Source organism: Rutilus rutilus (genome assembly GCF_951802725.1).
Source record: "Rutilus rutilus genome assembly, chromosome: 21".
NCBI classification, from domain to species: domain Eukaryota; kingdom Metazoa; phylum Chordata; class Actinopteri; order Cypriniformes; family Leuciscidae; genus Rutilus; species Rutilus rutilus.
Window position 1 is genome coordinate 27251560 of NC_140226.1, and position 18726 is coordinate 27270285.

An 18726-nucleotide genomic window follows, 5' to 3' on the forward strand; every position below is an offset into this window, starting at 1 on the left:
ATAAACTGTATCCGCCTTATATACTGTTTGTTAATTACTTATGAATTAAAGTTATTTAATAATGTAAGTATAAAGTGTGTTTATTAAACATTATACGTATGGACAGTTACAGTACCAGTTAAAAGTTTGGAAACATTATTATTTTTAGTGTTTTTGAAAGAAGTCTCTTATGCTCTTCAAGCCTGCATCTACTTGATCAAAAATAGAAAAAAACGTAATATTGGTAAATATTACAATTTAAAACAATGATTTTCTATTTTAATATACTTTAAAAAGTAATTTATTACTTTGATGCAAAGCTGAATTTTCAGCATCATTACTCCAGTCTGCAGTGTCACATGATCCTTCAGAAATCATTCTAATATGCTGATTTATTATCAATGTTGGAAACAGTTGTGCTGCTTAATATATTTTTTTAAATAATCTATGATCCTTTTATGAATAAAGTAGAAACTAGAACTAGATATAACAATATACACTACAGTTCAAACGTTTGGGGTCAGTGTTTCTTTCTTTCATTTTTTTTTCTTTAATCAGCAAGGATGTGTTAAATTGATAAAAAGTGATAGTAAAGACTTATACTGTTAGAAAAGATTTCTATTTAGCTGTTAACTTTTTATTCATCAATGAATCCTGAAAAAAAAAAAGTATCATAGGTTTAAAACAAATATTAAGCAGCACAACTGTTTCTAACACTGATAATAACCGAGTATCAAATCAGCATATTAGAATGATTTCTGAAGGATCATGTGACACTGAAGACTAGAGTAATGATGCTGAAAATTCAGCTTTGATATCACAGAAATAAATTCTATTTTAAAGTCTATTCAAATAGAAAACCATTATTTAACATTATAATTACTGTTTCATTTTTGAGCAAATAAATGCAGCCTTGACGAGCATAAGAGACTCCTTTCAAAAACATTAAAAATAGTAATTTTTCCAAACTTTTGACCGGTATTGCAGATGCATATTCAAGGTTTAATTCTATTCAATAATACATGTGGACATGAGGTTGAATGGGGTTTATTTGCACATTTTCATGAGATACATATTACATTAATACGTAGTAAACTGTAGTGCATACACAGCTCATATTAAAAAAATTGAAAAGCATACTGAAAATCCAGAATAAAAAATACATGAATATTTAGCACCAACAGAAATGTTCTTGCCATTCTACTGCTTGTGTCACTAGAACACTGAGTTGTACAGCTAAAGTTACTGTGTTTCAAACGGTCTCTACGGAAGTGCTTAGTTAGACATACATGTACAAAAAGAACACATGCATCAGTAAGCTGTCTGCTGTCTTTTAACTAGGGTTGGTTAGTGGTTGTGGAACTTATTGATCAGAAGTGAAGCTGAATTTTTCTGACTAGCTGTGGACCATGCAGATCAATAGTCACTAATACACAGTGTTAACGTTCAGTGAACAACCGATGAATTACACTGTCATTACGTTCAGCTAACAGTTAATTCTAGAATAAACATAAAGATATACTGCAAAATTATGCCATTTGTTATGAGGAATAACTCATAACAGTAAAAGGGAATGTAGACTTAATTGACTGAGAAAGAAAAAAAATCAGGTCAGTTAAAAATGAAAAATCAATAAAATTATAGATTGGTTACACAACTAAATTTGACATGTAAGTAAACAATGTTATTCTTAATTCACATTTTAGGAGGTCAGGTACGTGTGCTTATAAACGACATTAAGAAAATTAAAAAATGTTTCATATAAATTACTTTTTTAAATGCTTAAGCAATACAAGTGGCCTGTGTCATGACAGAAACAATCAAATATCTTGTATTGCCTTTGAATGATCAGCATTTTAAAAAAGTAAGAACAAATATTAACACCTCAAAACAAAGCAAAAATGTTCTGTAACTGTACCTGCTGTCAGAAAGTGTCACTGTAAGAGTTGTACTGTAAGTGTAGAGAGGCAGAATGCTAATGTACACAAGTGTAACTCAAGAGATAAACACTGAGGTAAATGTATAGTCATCCGGCAACACATTAAAATAGGTAAAATATTAAATAACTTTACAATGGTTCATATTTTCAAGCCATGACCAACTACACAAACTAATAATGTTCCCATTCTTAAACAAATTCCAGTTTCTATCTTTAAAATGGTTCAAACGTCAACATATGTAAAACGTACTGTATATGCGGTAACAAATACTGTTAGTAAAAGGGTCTGTCATTTATTTAGCACTACAACAGTGTTGTATTTGAACACAAACTTCACTAATTCATTTGACTGAATATTAAGAACAAAACACCCTGTGACACTTTGTATAACCAACTCTCTCAACAAGCATTTCCAACATCTACCTTGTTTTCCCAATTTCCACACAAATATATCGTTTTAGTTTTTTTCCCTCGTACACGCATATTTATAAAAACACTGGAGTTTAGGTGCAAGTGATTAAAATTAAATAATGTTCATCAGATATGAGGTTGTCAAAAACGTAGGTGTTTAGTTTCAGACTTCTGTAAGTGTTGATCCAAAACGTTACCAGATTCCACTAGAACGACCACCAGGTGGAGCCAGAATCCGCGCAGAAGCTCTCTTTGGAACATTATCATCAATTTGGGCACCTATAAAAAATATAGAATGACATTTTTCATATTAAAGTATTAAGACATTTGGTGAAAAGTCAAAGAAATTGTCAATTAAAAATATTTTTACTAAAACTGTACTGGCCTTAACCCTCTGGTGCTTATGTTGCAGTTAAAAATGACAGATTTTTTTTTCTTCTTCAATTAAGTAAACATACAATATTTTAGTTTTTATTGAATATTTTGTATCTTTAGGGGATTTCATGACACTAAATTATATTAAGTAGTTATAATCCATTTATTACGTGTTAAACACTTTTTGAGCATAGACCTGAAAATGAAATTTCCCAAAAAAAAAAAGAAGAAAAAAAAGAGTGAACTTAAAAAAAGCTGTAGAAGTTTATTGCTATGAAAAATCCACCAAAATAATAATATCCATTTTTATATGAAGAAACCGAAAAAACTGAGACAGACTAAATCCAGAAGAACTGTGGCAACGTCTCTAATGGCGCTTTTCCACTGCATGGTACGGCTCGGTTCGGCTCGGTACGGTTCGACTCGGCGCGGAACGGTTCGGCTCGCTTCGCTATTCCACTGCGTGGTACGACTTGACTCGGTACGGCACGGTTCGGTTCGCTTTAGCTCGGTTGCTTTTCCTCTGCAGTTAGTACCGCTTCAAAGTGACTGATCGTTATAGTTGCCGTCTCTACTGCCATGACATCATCATATTAAATGCGAATTTCTCATTCCGTGTTTCCACATCCACTCCTCGGCAACCAACAAGAGGAATGTCTGCACCTCGTCCACTGACCACGATTCATTTAAGTTTATACTCTTTTTTTTTTTTTTTAAGCAAGTACTTTTAAAACAGGCGCTACAGCGTTGGCTGTTGTCTACTGGCTATTTAAATCTAGCGGATTTAGTGTCTCGTGTCGTAAATACAATGACGCTGACCAACTGATGATTCTGTCTGACCAATCAGTGATCTGCAGTGTTTTCACGTCACATTTTAGTATCGGTACGGTACGCTTGGTACCTCAACAGAGGTGGTACCATTTAAAGCGAGCCGAAGTGAGCCGTACCGTACCATGCAGTGGAAATGCGCCATAAGTGAGCCGTACTGAACCGAGCCGTACCGTACCATGCAGTGGAAAAGCGCCATAAGACACTTCAAGAAACCTTCCTGCAAAGCTGCCTGAAAAACTGCAAGTGTACTTGGACAAAAAAACATTTATTTGATTTAGTTAATAGAAGTTAACTGATACATAAAATCAATTTATGACATTATTTTTGAAAGCATCCTCACTTTACAGCATTTTTACACAAATACCTAAAACATTTCACAGTACTGTAGCTTTTCTGATAGGTGTCTAGGAGACGTTGCCACAGTTCTTCTGGATTTAGTCTGTCTTAATTTTTTCTGTTTTCTTCATGTGTTGATGGTGAGATCAGATCACACCGGCTGTTGTCAGACTCCTTGTGATAACAAAAATCTCACCGGATTATTACATTTAATGACAAAAGGAATGTTTGGAAATGTAAAAAGATATTTTCTACTGACACACTACAGCAAAAGATATAAATAACTGGCTTAAAACCTTTTTCCTTTTGGTGAAAATACTAATGTGCCTAAGATTTTTTTGCACAGTAATGTATATATAAAACATGTTTTACTCTAAAACTGCGAGAAAGCCATTCATCTAAACAAGTTCTGTTCCAAATTTGAGGTTGATCTCTCCAAAAATGAGCTTTCAGTAAGATTGTTTGAGCGCAGTACCAAACGTTTCCACTTGATGAAATTTGTTTCCCGTCTGTTTCCAATGCTGTCATTTTTGACCGTGAGGAGTACAAGTGTGACTATTTTTTTCAGGACCATTTAAGCTTTTCGAATCATGTCCATGATTTTTGTGTGTGTGATCACATATCGATGTGATCACAAGTGCCAAAAAGCAAAAAACAAAACAAAAAAAACGTTACCATTTTCAGCCAAAAATGTCATACAAATTAAAAATAGGCTTCTTTTTCTGTATGCAGTTTACTAATTTTGGTGTCAAGTATGACATTTCTTTGAGAGATTTACATCTACAGTCTTCAGTATGGTTTATGCAGACTACTGTACCAGAAAAACTAAAGCTGGACTCATGTAGGTCTCTCATTCCCCCGTGGCGCGTGCAGGGTCGTGGATTCATGTCCCCATCTGCAGGGCCCAGTTCCTTCTTCCCGGAATTTTGCACTGCCGCTACATCTCCAGTGTACGGGGTGCGCTCCACCCCCTTGAGTGCTTGACACTGAGGGTAGAGGGTCACAAACAAACTCAGTCGAGGCACTGCGATACACTGTCATAAAAACATGATTGTGTTTTGAGTACCTTCTCCCGCTGCACCATTTTCTTGTACAGGTAGTCAGGAAAGGTTCGGAGAGGGTAGAACTTTCCTGAGCCCTCAGCACAAGTGAAGATGCCGTTTTCATAGACCACGCGACCACGGCTGATGGTCACCAGGGGGACGCCGTGACAGCGTAGGTTCTCGTACAGATTTACATCACCGCCCTGACACTGAGTGGTCACAGAGATGGTCCTACAGACAGACAAAACCATGTAAAAAAATTAAGTGGACTTTCATTTTACAATGAATGCGATATGATATAGAATGGTGAATTAAATGTTACTGGATTCTCAGCTGATTTGAATTCAATCCATAATTCTGCATACCTTGTTGATTCAGGGTCCCAGACTACCACATCCGCATCAGCTCCAGGGATGATCCTGCCCTTCCTAGGGTAAAGGTTGTAGATCTTTGCAGCATTGGAGCTTGTGACAGCAACAAAACGGTTCTCATCCATCTTGCCTCCAACCTATTAAGAAAGAAAGACAGAATGAGTTTATTTTAAACTTTGATGCATCCGTCATTTTCTGTCTTCTCCATGATTTTGATGTCTTTTTTGTGGTTAGTACAGCAACATAATTGTAATTATTTTATTTTTATATCAATATATATATATTATTGTTATTTAATTGATATATTATTTGTATACACTATTGTTCAAAAGTTTTTTACGTCCAAAAGGATTTTTTTTTAAAAGAAATACATACTTTTATTCAGCAAGGATGCATTAAATTGATTAAATTAAATTTATATTACAAAAGATTCATATTTTAAATAAATGCAGGATCATGTGAAACTGAAGACTGCAGTAATGATGCTGAAAATTCAGCTTTGCCATCACAGAAAGTCACATAATGTGCAGTAACTAATATTCATGAGCTACACTTCCAGCATACTAAGTGTGAATATTAATGAATATCATGAATATTAATTGTTACATAACTTTCACCCACTTTATCTGCCTCATTTAAGACCCGATTTTAAGAATCCTAGGTTGTCTCTTAATGTGCATACGATCCGTACTATCCCATTAGTTCAAGTATTATAGAAATGGCACATCATGGTGTACTATTTCTGAAGTATTCATTCATGCATACATTTTGGACTAATATTGCCCAAAACCATTAAGGAAGGGGTTTATGATCGTTCCCGGTCAACTTTAACGAACAGTCACTTCGTAAGATAAGTAATAGTTCACTTAATTATAAATTTTTCATAAATTAATTTTTAATCAAAATGTATTAAACATTTAATCACTCAATTATTAATTACTCTTTGATATGAATAACTTATAAAAAATATAATGTTCTGACAGCCCTTGATTTTTTACTTTACTTCGATCATTAAAATTCACCATTGTTCTTCCATATATCATGCATTAGTAGATCATGGTAACCACAAGTAAAACCATGCATGGCTCATCAATTTAACTATAAAAAGTTATAAAGTTTAGTTATAAAACTAGAGCATTTGTTATGTAAATCAGTAGCCTAAACACATATTACTGTAATATTCCATTATTCCTGTAATACATTGTAATATATTATACATGACTATATTATTATAATAACATCCAATACGAATATACCACATTTCGCCACAATACCATGGTTACAGTTAGTGTTACTATAGTAAATCCATGGTAAATGTTGGTGATTTATGGATTGCAAAGCCTTCTTGCTGGATCGTTGTGGCACAATGTTTCTCCTGTTTTCCACATTAGCATTGTTAAGAATGTCAGCGCTGTTTCATCTGGATTTATACTAGTTTAAATCACAGAGAAGTGGGTTTTGTAACAGAGAATTCTGTGCCGAATTCAAGCGCTTCTCCCTGGATGCCACAGCACTGTTTAATAATTATCGCGTGATCGAGACCTGTCTGGATAAATACACCTGCGTGGATGACTAACTTGTAATACTAGTTTTATACTAGTCCGATTATGCAACCAGGCATTGGTTGATGTTAATTTGTTTATATGTATGCAAACAAATGGAGGTCATTAATGTAAATTCTATTTTAGTTGCAGCATCAAAACTAGAATTAAAATAATCAAATTTCACAAGCACTGGCCACAGAAACGTTGGTATTGTAACTACGCTAGTCAGCAGCGTAGCTTCCGTCTTGAAATGAAACCTACCACTCCCCGCTCCCACATAACGCTCATGCGGTCCTGCACCCCGGGAACGCCGTGAGGGATTTTAGTGAAGTCGTCTTTGCCCATCGCCTTCTGTTTAGTGGTGAAGGGTCGGTGGTCCGATGTCAAGACGTTCAGAGTGTCACTACATCACAGCGAAAAGACTTTTTATGTGACTGCATGGGTATATGACTAAATGAAGCTACTCAATTAGTGAATCCGCTTACTTTCCCAGAAGGCTGAGCAAGTAATTGGGTGTGTTGGGGTCAAGTCTGAGCGGTGGCACAGTGACGAAAGCAGCAGCATGGGCCCAGTCCTGGTGGTAGTACTGCATCCCATTTAAGACAGCGTGAGCAGTGGTGGTCTCTCCGTGCACCACTTTCCCTGCCGGCCATTCACATATCAGTTTTCAGAGTCACCACATGTCATTCACTTATGAAGATTCAGGTGTTGTATAGAAGTTCAAATAAAGGTTTGTGAGTAAGATGCACTAAGCATCATTGCCTGGCTCTTACCCTGCATTTTAGCCGATGCTAAAACATCCCCTGCTGACATGCTGGACACATTCACAAGATATATGGGACAATGGGCCTATGAGACAAAAAACAGAAACATTGATTATGAACACATTTAGAGATCTTAAAACAATTCACCTGTAACTCAACTGTATGTTTTGTCGCAGAGTAATGCTGGGTCAATCGCGCTGCCATCCTGTTTAACACTGCATGTACAATTTACTGTATGTACGTACATGTATGCTTTAGCTGTGAAATAACAAGTGCACTATTGTTCAAAAGTTTGGGGTCGGTAAGATTGATTAATGTTATTGAAAGGATAATATGCACATCAGAGCTGATTTTATTTGATCAAAAATACAGAAAAGACTGTAATATTGTGAAACTATTATAAAATGACTGTTGTTTTTACTTGAATATATTTTAAAATGTAATTTATTCCTATAATGGCAAAGCTGAATTTTCAGCATCATTACTGCAGTCTTCAGTGTCACATGATCCTTCAGAAATCAAATGGTTTGGTGATCAAGTAGTTTGCTAGTTTGCAAGTAGTCGTGCTGCTTAATTTTTTTAACCATTTTTTCAGGATTCTTTGATGAATAGAAAGTTCAAAAGAACAGCAGAAAATAGAACATTATAGATTACTTTACTGTCTAATCCCAAACTTTTGAATGGTGGTACATATCATTGCATTATGGTGATATGTTTTAGTAAGAGCTGTCAATTTCTTTTTTTCAAGTTTACATTTGAAATTAATTAAAAATGCTTAATGTTAATAATTTCAACATCATTTTGAATACATCAACACTCACTCTGTTAGCGATGGTGATGGCTCGGTGGACGGCCTCTGCTTCCAGCTGTACATGGAGAAAACACAAGTGTCACCAGTGAAACCTAATGATAAACAGACGCTTGAAAGTATTAATAATCCATGGAAATGCAATATGGAGACGGGAAAGACAAGGAGCTGGAGATAAAGAGGCAGCGTGACTAATTTCTTAAAGGAAAACCATTTCACGGTTAAAGGATTTGAATGTTTATTTTACCTCCTCAGGTCTGCTTATCTCAATGCCCTCCGGTCCACTAATGCCTAGATCCAACGCTTCTCTGGCACCCTTATGTGAATAAATACAATAAAAACATGAGTTAACAAGATATATCACGACTATGCAGGGAGAAGGACATGATCTTACCTAGACAGCGTTTTAAGTCACTGTAACAGCATTGTGCAATGATTATTATGAGTGATATTTCTGGCATCATGTGATGTTGCTGCCTATGTACAACTCACTGGGTTATGGAGCAGAACTTATTTCTATGATACATACCTCAGCAACCAGCTCTCCATTCTCCGCATGGACACGGGCCACAGCACCGATGTCTTTACAGTTCTGCAGGGCCTGGAACAGCTCGCTGTCCCTCAGCATGTACACGTCCTTATACGCCATGAACATCTGAAATGAGTTCACCCCCTTTTCCCGCACCAGCGTCTCCATTTGAGCCCTAACCTGTGATGCAAAAGGGACATCAGTCTCAGAAATGAAGACAAAAGTTATATTAGGACTGTAAATTCAATTGAAATCTTAGCACATTTTTTCCTGCTCCTGTCGTTATACAAAGTTTAAAACTCAGCAAACACAGACCTTTGGTCCCCACCAGGTCACTCCAACATGAAGAGCGTAGTCACAGCAGGCCTTGGCATCAGCGTGCGAACGACACTGTTCATAAGCATCAACCAATGATTCATTCTTCTCTGGCAGCACGTGACCAATCACCATAGTGGTGCCTCCAGCCAGAGCAGCCTGGAAATAAACAAACAACAGACTGGCAGCATCAATACCAATCACTTGGTTTAATGGCCCGAAGACAACATAACATAATACATGTTCACAAAAGCTTTGCATGAAATGAAATGTTACATAAAACATTAATCAAGGTTAAATTACACTTGTATTTGAGAACTGTATTCAAAGGTATTCTGAATGGTCTCTTGTCTGTTCTGGGTGGTTGTTAGGCATTTTTTAGGATGTTCTGTTTATTATTACTAGTGCAAAATGCCCGTGCAAAATCAGTTTTTAAGTGTGTTTTTAGTAATTGTTGGTTTGGTGTGTTTGAGTGCTCATTGTTACAATTACACAGCAAAAGTTCAGTGACATTTTTATTTGTGCATGGTAGAAAGCACAAAGTGAACTCACAAAGTGAATAGGCTACTACAAATGATGGCCGTGAAAGAGAATGTGAACGCATTGAAAAGGATATGTTTAGTTGGTGAATAGCATAGGCTACTATTACACAGTAGCGATAATGTTAAGCGCACCAGAATGAAATATAATATTCAGAAGTAAACAGCATAGCTGACTTACAGATTCAGTTTACATCCACAAATCTGAATAAGCGCGTTGATTCAGGGAGCAGTGCAAAGTGCCCGTGCAAAATCAGTTTTTGTGAGCTGATCGCCGTCAAAAAAGTTCAGGAGATATTTCTTAGCGATGGCTGATTTCATGATAAAAAATTACTTTTATATTGATTCAAAGGATTAACTGCATTTTGAAAAAAAAAGTGTCATGAATTTATTACATTTTTGGGAAAAAATTATCCGTTTTTATAATAAATCTTTGAAAATCTAAATCTGGATTTTCATTTTTTATGTTATTATAACCTAAAGATGCTATGTGAAAGTTTGAAACAGAAAATAGTGGTTTTCATCTTGCCACTTTCTTGGTAAAGAAAACACATTTTTACTCAAATTAATCAAAATGGATTTATCACGTTTTGGAACCAAACTATAATATTCAGAAGTAAACAGTGTAGCTGACTGAGGCCCCGTCCACACTACTGCGTTTTCGTTTAAAAACGGAGACCTTTTGCTACGTTTGCACCTCCCGTCCACACTAAAACGGCAAAAACGGAGACCCAAAACGGAGAAGTTTAGAAACGCTGCCGACCCGTTTTTCGTTTTGAATCTCCGGAGGGCGTTTTAGTCTGGACGGGTCAAAACGGAGGACTTTAGAAACGATGACGTAGTAGAGGCTCACGCTCGGATCTATGATTGGGTGTCATCAGTCATGGCGTAGGCTATATCTTTTCTAGCAGCTGTTGTGCAAGTAAATTCTGCATTTTACAATGCTAACTGCCTACATGCGCCGGAGGCAAGCTATTATTCGAGCGATCTGTGACAATTCCCGTGTGCAACTGACAATTCCCGATAAAATAGTTTACGTTTGACAATTCCCGGTATCGACCGTGTACATGGAGCGTCGGTTTTGGGTTAACCCGGGAATAACCAGCGCATGGTGGGATAATTTTATCAATGAAGTTGTGTTTACACCGGCTCGCGCATGCTCAGTGTTGGTGAATGGTCACGTGATCTGCGTTTTCAGTCGTTTTAATGTGGACGGAGATCAATTCTAATACGCAGCTAAAACGCTGGTGTGGACGGAGATCGTATTCGTTTTAATTCTCCGTTTCTAAACGAAAACGCAGTAGTGTGGATGGGGCCAGAGTGTTTGTGTCAGAATGTTTATTTTTAAACCACAACCTTCTAAGTGCTTCTTTTACCGATATATTTACCGATATCTTTAGCATTTCTCATCCAAACAACGTCAAACTTGGCACTGCACTTACTCGTGCCCGTAGCAAGACACCTGTCGAGTTTGAAATCCATCGGACTAACGGTTCGAGAGATATGCGAATAACAGACACACACACAGACATACAGACACACACACAGAGAGACAGACGTTTCTGTAATTTATAGATAGATGGCATTGCTAGGGTTTTCTGGGTGGTTGCTAGAGTGTTGCTAGGTCATTGCTGGGGTGTTTTGGTCGTTGCTAGGATGTTCTGATTGTTTCTAGGTCATTTCTATGGTGATCCAGTTGTTGCTAAGGAATTGCTAATCTGTTAATTGCTAATTTGGCTGATTTAAGGTGTTCTGCTGGTTGCTACTGGAGATTGCTAGGCATTTATAGAATGTTCTGGTCATTACTAAAGCATTGGTAGGGTGTTGTGGGTGGTTGCTAGAGTGTTGCTAGGATGTTTTGGTGATTGATAGGTCATCGTTTTGATGGTTTCTAGAATGTTCTGATTGTTTTTAGGTCATTGCTAGGGTGATCCAGTAGTTGCTATGGAACTGCTAATCTGTTTAATGTTCTGGTGGTTGCTATGATGCTCTGATTATTGCTAGTGAATTCTTATACTGATTTAAGGTGTTCTGCTGGTTGCTAAGGCAAAGCGGTACTGTTTGGGTGTTCTGTGGGTTTGTTAGGCATTTAAAGAATTTCTGGTAATTACTAAAGCATTGATAGGGTGTTTTGGGTGGTTGTGAGGGTGTTGCTAGCATGTTTTGGTGATTGTTAGGTCACTCCTAGGATAATTTATTTGTTGCTAAACTGTAAGGTGTTCTGGAGGTTGCTATGATGCTCTGATTGTTGTTAGGGTAGTGGCTTAGGAATTGATAGGGTGGTTTAAGGTGTTCTGGGTGGTTGCTAGGCATTTAAATTATGTTCTGGTTATTAAGGCATCGCTAGATTGTTTTGGGTGGTTGCTAGAGAGTTGCTAGGATGTTATGATTGTTTCTGTGTCATTGCTAGGGAGATGTGGTGATAGATGGGCAACTGCTAGGCTATTCTAGTAGTTGCTAGGATGTTGTGATTGGTGCTAGTGTGCTCTGGTTGTTTCTAGGACATTATAGACATTACTAGTGTGTTCTGGGTTGCTCTGATTGTTGCAGTTGAATTGCTAGGCTGTTGTTAAGGTATTGCTAGGGTGATGTGGTGATAGATGGGCAATTGCTAGGCTATTCTTTTAGTTGTTAGGATGTACTGGTTGTTTCTAGGTCTTTTCTAGAGGTGATCTGGTGGTTGCTAGGGAATTGCAAGGCTGTTTGTTAGGCTGTTATGGTGGTTGCTAGGAAGATCTGATTGCTGCTCGGGTGTTTGGGTGGTTTCTAGGGCATTAAGGGCATTACTATCGTGTTCTGCCGGGATGATCTGATTGTTGGTAGGGAATTACAGTGTGGGTTCCAAGATAATAACATAAATTGCTCATAATGCAATTATGCATTATGCTTAATTATAATAATTTATATAATCATTGGTTAATACAATTATTGTTAAAAGACCTTGTTATGTCTGTAACAAAGACAGTGTGGGTTCTAAAATAATAATATTAATTGCTCATAATGCCTTAGCAAATGCCACCAATTAATATCCCACTTTATATGTCTGACCCTAATATTTTACAGGGAACTCCACAATTAGTAGAAAGCTGTTTCTCAGTACAAGAAAACAATGATAAATAGTAATTCAACCACAAAAATGGTCCTCTTTACAAGCATCTCTAAGCTGACACATGCCGGGCAGCCAGATCCACTGAAGGGGCGTGTATTTGTGCACCATTGTTTTCTAGCACAATGGCACGAGTGAAAGGCTTTTGCAGCAGTCTTTGCAGCAGTGCTCCAGTCTCTATGGAAACAGAATCTGATCTCCATTTGTCTCTGCGCCTGGCGAGTCTTATGGCGGTAAGCGGGGGGGAGGGGGAAGAGAATGCCACTTGTGTTGCCAAGGCTAACAATAACAGTGCCGATAACAACTCTTTATTTGTCATCTCACAGCCTGCAGCACTCACTGAATAAGAGCGTGTATGTATTTGTGATGGTGAATCGTGCCTTGCGGTTGATGGAGGCAGACTGTGAGTGTTCAATGCTCACTCTTGCATCTCAGTGTCTGCTAAGTGACCCATGGGATTTATTTAGGCAGGGCAGCTGAAGCGAGCACATCTCTGCTTTTGAAGTATTTATAAAACGTGAACAAATGAATGTGACCTTAAATGGATGTTACACATTGTATGAAATCACTTGTCTAAAATAAGAAAAAACTCATACTGCTAAAATACATCATACAATGAAAGGAAAATCAAAACAATATTTAAAACATTTTACACATAAAAAAAAAAAAAAAAAGACTCTATTAGTAGTACTATTAGCAGTTCTTCCATACAAGTCACTTTTGAGAAGAACTTATTGAGTTGTTGTGAGATAAAAGGCCCCTGGCAGATGATGGGGGCCACTCAACGTGTGGGGGGTCCAAAGTCTAAAAATCTATCTTTTGCTTCTACTTTTTCTCTATATGTCCCAATTGGAACCACATGTTATTTCATCTTAGAAGTGACAACACTAGCCATTTCAATAACCTGCGTTTCTTTATATTAGATTGAACTAATGTATGAAAAAAAATAAAACCCAATGTACGGTGCCCCGCACATGACATGCAGGGGGGAAAAACAACGTAAAGTGGCCATGAATTAATAATTCGTTCCAACAACTTATTAATTTTCTCCCTTACTTTCTGTAAATCGTAGCCATGATGCAACTGAATTAAAATTAGGTAACAAATTAATAAAATGTGGCCATAAATTATCGATTACAAATTCTTAATTTATGGCCACAAATTCCCACAATATCTAGCAAACAATACAAAGCAAATTTTGACCGTTTTTAGTGATGATAAAATGATTTTGGTGCAAGCCCGATTCAAACCTACGTTACCCACATGAGCACCATGGCACTTAGAGCATGTACTAACTGCTAGGCCACAAATACAGCACAGAAATAGGGAGCTGGTGTCTGATTAGATAAATTACTTTAAAACTGTATAAAACAAAAAATGAAATGCTTATTTAAAATAATGAAATAATACTGAGATACTATTTTATTTTAGTGGGGAATCACAATATTCTTAACCACAGCATAAGCAACATAAATCAGTATTTTACTTCTATAATGTGACATATTTCTAAGTGAAACAGGATATTTAAGAGAAACAAAAGTAGGGTAGGACTTGATTTTATCCACTGGGAATTGAAAAGACTGAGATCTTGATGATGTTGTTTAGAGGCGGAGCAAGAATTATTGTATTTTTTTCTTTGGTATGACATGCACTGATAAACAATTCCCAATAAGACCAATAACATGTATTATGAACCTATGTCAAATTTGAGTTCATCCTGACTTTAGTAGTCAGTTGGTAATACCTTGGTGCCGCTGTAGAAGTCATCCACTGTACAGGCGTTCATGAAGCTCTCGTTCAGGTGAACACTGGTGTCAATGCCCCCCGGAAGCACCAGCTTTCCTGTGGCATCTATAATCTTGGCTCCACCGGGGATCATCAGCTCCTTGCCCACCTGCTGGATAATCCCATTCTCGATGTACACATCTGCTTCTTGTGTGAAGTCATCGTTCACCACTTTACCTCCCTTTATGAGGATGCGCACCGTTGCTGAGCTGGAAGACATGGTTCAACCTAAGAGAATCAAAGAACAGAGTGTTGATGTGTATTATATAACTCTACTTTATATAGAGTCTCCACACCTTTTGACCATTAAGCAGCACAACCGTTTTCAACATTGATCACGTTTCTTGAGCACCAAATCAGCATATTAGAATGATTTCTGAAGGATCACATGATACTGATGACTGGAATCACACAAATAAATTACATTTCAAAACGCATTAAAACAATTATTTTGAATTGTAATAGTATTACTGTTTTTACTATATTTTTGATCAAATAAATGTATCCTCAATGAGCATAAGAGACTTCTTTCAAAAACATCAAAAAAATCATACCGACCCCAAACTTTCGGATATACACACTTTCATATGACCGTGGGAAGTGGGAACCCTGTTTAATATAGGCCCTATACTTTTGGAATAACATCACATGACTCAACGAAGACATTGCACTAATCTATTTTTCCACGATTGAGCTATGGAAACCAACTGTATCCTTAATTGACGTCCAAACAGGATCAATCATGCATTGCATAGCCCAAATGTTCCACAACATTAGGTTAAAGAGGTTACAAACCATTACGCCATTCTAGAATCTCACTTAAGCGAGTAAACTGACACCAACATGTGCGATTATCGTCAGCTTGGCATGAGTAGTCACATTATCGACTCCAGCTCTTAACATGTTAATTACATGTGAACATATTAATTATTCATGACATATTAAAGCAATTTCAGCGCTGCAGCAACATTCCAGAAATGTTGAATCAACAAAACCTCAATATCCAAAACGCTATATAAGTGTGTAGTAAATCATATTAAATTCTCAGAAATGATCAGAGCAATTGTGACCCAGATTTTCCAGCGTTGCATGCCCAGGGATGTGGGATTGCTAGCAGGAAATGTATGTAGGCTAGCAGCTGTTGAAGCACATTCCCTGCAGCACGGCACTTTCTTATGATCTAATCCCAAGTGAAAGCATGCATGCGAGTCTATGCTGCAAAGTGAGTCGGGGGCAGGTGGGTGCGGCATATTCACAGCATGGCGCTGCCCAGGGTTCCCCTCCACCCTCTGTTCTGAGCCCCTGATGGTGAATGGCGTGTGTATGTGTGTGTGTGTGCGAGGAGGGGCTACTATGGCGCTGGAGAATAAGGGTGTGTCCTCCTCAGACATCCTACTATAAAAAGAAACAGTGCGGTGCACAAGCTACATCTGTCCTGTCCTCACAGCACAGCCCGAAGAAAAATGATTGGAGCATTTGTTCTTTCGCCATGACTCATGGAGGCCTTCCTCAGGAATGACCCACTTTTGAACCGTGCCATATTCCATGAGATCCAGATGGCACTCTTCTGGGTAATATGAAGTAGATGAAAACTTCTGATCTGTCTTGTGGAAGTAACTTTCATTCAATAAAATGGATCGGGCTGGACATTTAGTGTGATCTGAACCAATAGAGTATAAATAATCAGTGCCATTATTGAAATATTTTTTATATTTTTCATTGTGGTATTGGGAAAATTAAGAAATGAATGCAATGGAATGGAATACATGTAAAAAAATTAACGGAATGGAATACAAATAAAACAACAAACAAACAGAATGAAAAACACCACATAAAAGGAAAAAATACAGTGAAAATGTCTGTTTGATCCAGTGGGCAAATACTTTGTTTGCATGCAAAGTCACGTGAAGTGTAAACATGAGGACAAGATGTATTTTATGAACATGTACACATGCATATTCGTGCAATGCAGTGCATCGATGATGTCTTCTGATAAGTAGATAGGATGCACGAGGCTTCATTTAGAAGCTGATGATGATGGTGATGATGTAGACTCATCCCATTTGGACCTTGTCGAGGGTGTCACACAAAGGGGCGACCAAGCCCTTACTCCACACAACATATTCAATATGTCTCAACTCAAGGTACCATGGAATGGCAACATGAAGGATATTAAAACGGCTTCATAACGGAAATATCATATATCGGGTGTGAGCTCGCGCTTAATAGTGTTTATTGCTGGTGGGCTCGCGCTGTTTTTGGACACACGACATTCACGTTGATCGACTAGATTTGTATACATCGTTCAGTCGATAATTAAACCATTAACAACTCACATTAGGAATGATACAAGACATAACACGAGACACAAGACTGGGGAATTCTTTCCATAGCCTACCACAAAATTACACGATTCCGAGTCGAGCAATATATCACTGTGTTGCTAGTCAGTGAGGGATTTCTTAAAATAGCTTACAAATAAATGGAAAATAGCTTAGTGCACTTACTTCCTTTGTTATGTCCTTAAAAAGAGATTTTCCTTCACTTTCAGCGCCGGGGAACAATAAAGCCTGTTAGACGGGCAGGCAGACACATAGGCAGATGCTTCGGTTGGTCCAGCCCGGTAAGGTAAACCGTACGCTTGCAGCAGCATCCAGACAGTGAGAGCCGGGCGTTGGCCAATCACAGGCGAGATACACGGCGATGGCCTCAGCAGCGACCAATGGCGTTGCAATATAGGCGTGTCCTGTCGCGAGTGGTACGTACCATTTATACAGATTCACAGGGGATGGAACTGGATCATTATGCCAATGTGGCAACCATGCAAACTAGACTATTAAGTATTGCATTGGCTGTTTTATGTTAATACATACATAAATATATATAAAAAAAATATATATATATAAAGTATTATATATAAATATAGACTTATGTAAAACTAAAATAACAGAAAAATATTAAAATATTTTATATATGTATGTCCTTATAAAAAATTATTAAAATATACATAAATATAAAAAATGCACATTACTATATAAATACATAAAAAGTGTTACAAAAAAAGCAGAAATATCATACTGTATTATTACTATTATACTATTACTAATATAATATGTACATGGACGAATATATATAAATTGTCCACATACATGTTATAATATATATTATATTATACCATTTCTTTCCAGAATATTATATTGAAACCATAGATATACATTTTATACATTAAACCAATAACGTAATCATATGATTATTATATGGTAAATACTTGTAAGAAAAACAAACAACTTTTTCACAAAAAAAAACAATACATTTATTCAAGTGTTCTCCAGCACAAGTACATAAGGAGCCTTTTTTTTCTTCGTTCTGGGCACATAACGAAAGAAAGGGGGAGAGGTGGTGAATGATTGCTACATTTGCTGTATGAGCTGATTGCAAAAGAAGAGAAGGCCTGAAAAAAGTTTATATGATACAACAGAGGTCACAAATATCAACAGTGTCACTGAGATATACAGAAAACCTGTTAGGAGAGCAAACAAGAGGCTGTTACAGCCAAATATATATATATATATATGTATATATATATATATATATACCCAAATAAAGCAAATTAAATTGAACAAAACAGAGAAGAAATCAAAATTGAAAATGAAACAAAACCAAAAAAAAAAAAAAAAAAATTGAAACAAAAGAGGATGGAGGGCTGGATATATGGCATGGAATGTAGGACTTAGAAGCAATTCTGCCTGGATATTAAGCAAGTACATGTTAACAGCAAAATGTATTACATTGTTTTTTTATTTCCCATTATGAGTACATGATTTCCCACAGATAAGCACCAACTACAGCAATGTCTATTCTAAAACAATATAAGAATCTTTCATCATTTATCATTTTTTCAAGTACAAAGTTAAAATGCCTTTGTTAATATCTTTATATGAGAGAGTAAAATAATAGTGCTTCTCCAATACTACAAGAAACAAACGGAGAAAAAAAAACAATCATTATCAAGACAAGTTTAATTCTTTTCCAAATAATATATTTTTTCTCA

General features: G+C 36.8%; 1 protein-coding gene across 1 annotated transcript; it reads right to left on the minus strand.

Moving 5' to 3' along the window:
• Positions 1-1011: 1011 nt before the first annotated feature.
• On the minus strand, positions 1012-17337 carry dpysl5a (dihydropyrimidinase like 5a). The gene is made up of 13 exons (XM_084394147.1): positions 17183-17337; positions 14635-14903; positions 9246-9404; positions 8931-9110; positions 8649-8717; positions 8415-8459; positions 7603-7678; positions 7315-7471; positions 7091-7232; positions 5280-5422; positions 4938-5145; positions 4689-4857; positions 1012-2608 (listed from the first exon to the last, which is right to left on the minus strand). Exons 2-13 carry the CDS (start codon positions 14893-14895, stop codon positions 2523-2525), a joined length of 1695 nt encoding a protein of 564 aa, XP_084250273.1. The 5' UTR covers positions 14896-14903; positions 17183-17337; the 3' UTR covers positions 1012-2522.
• Between the last annotated feature and the right edge of the window lie 1389 nt (positions 17338-18726).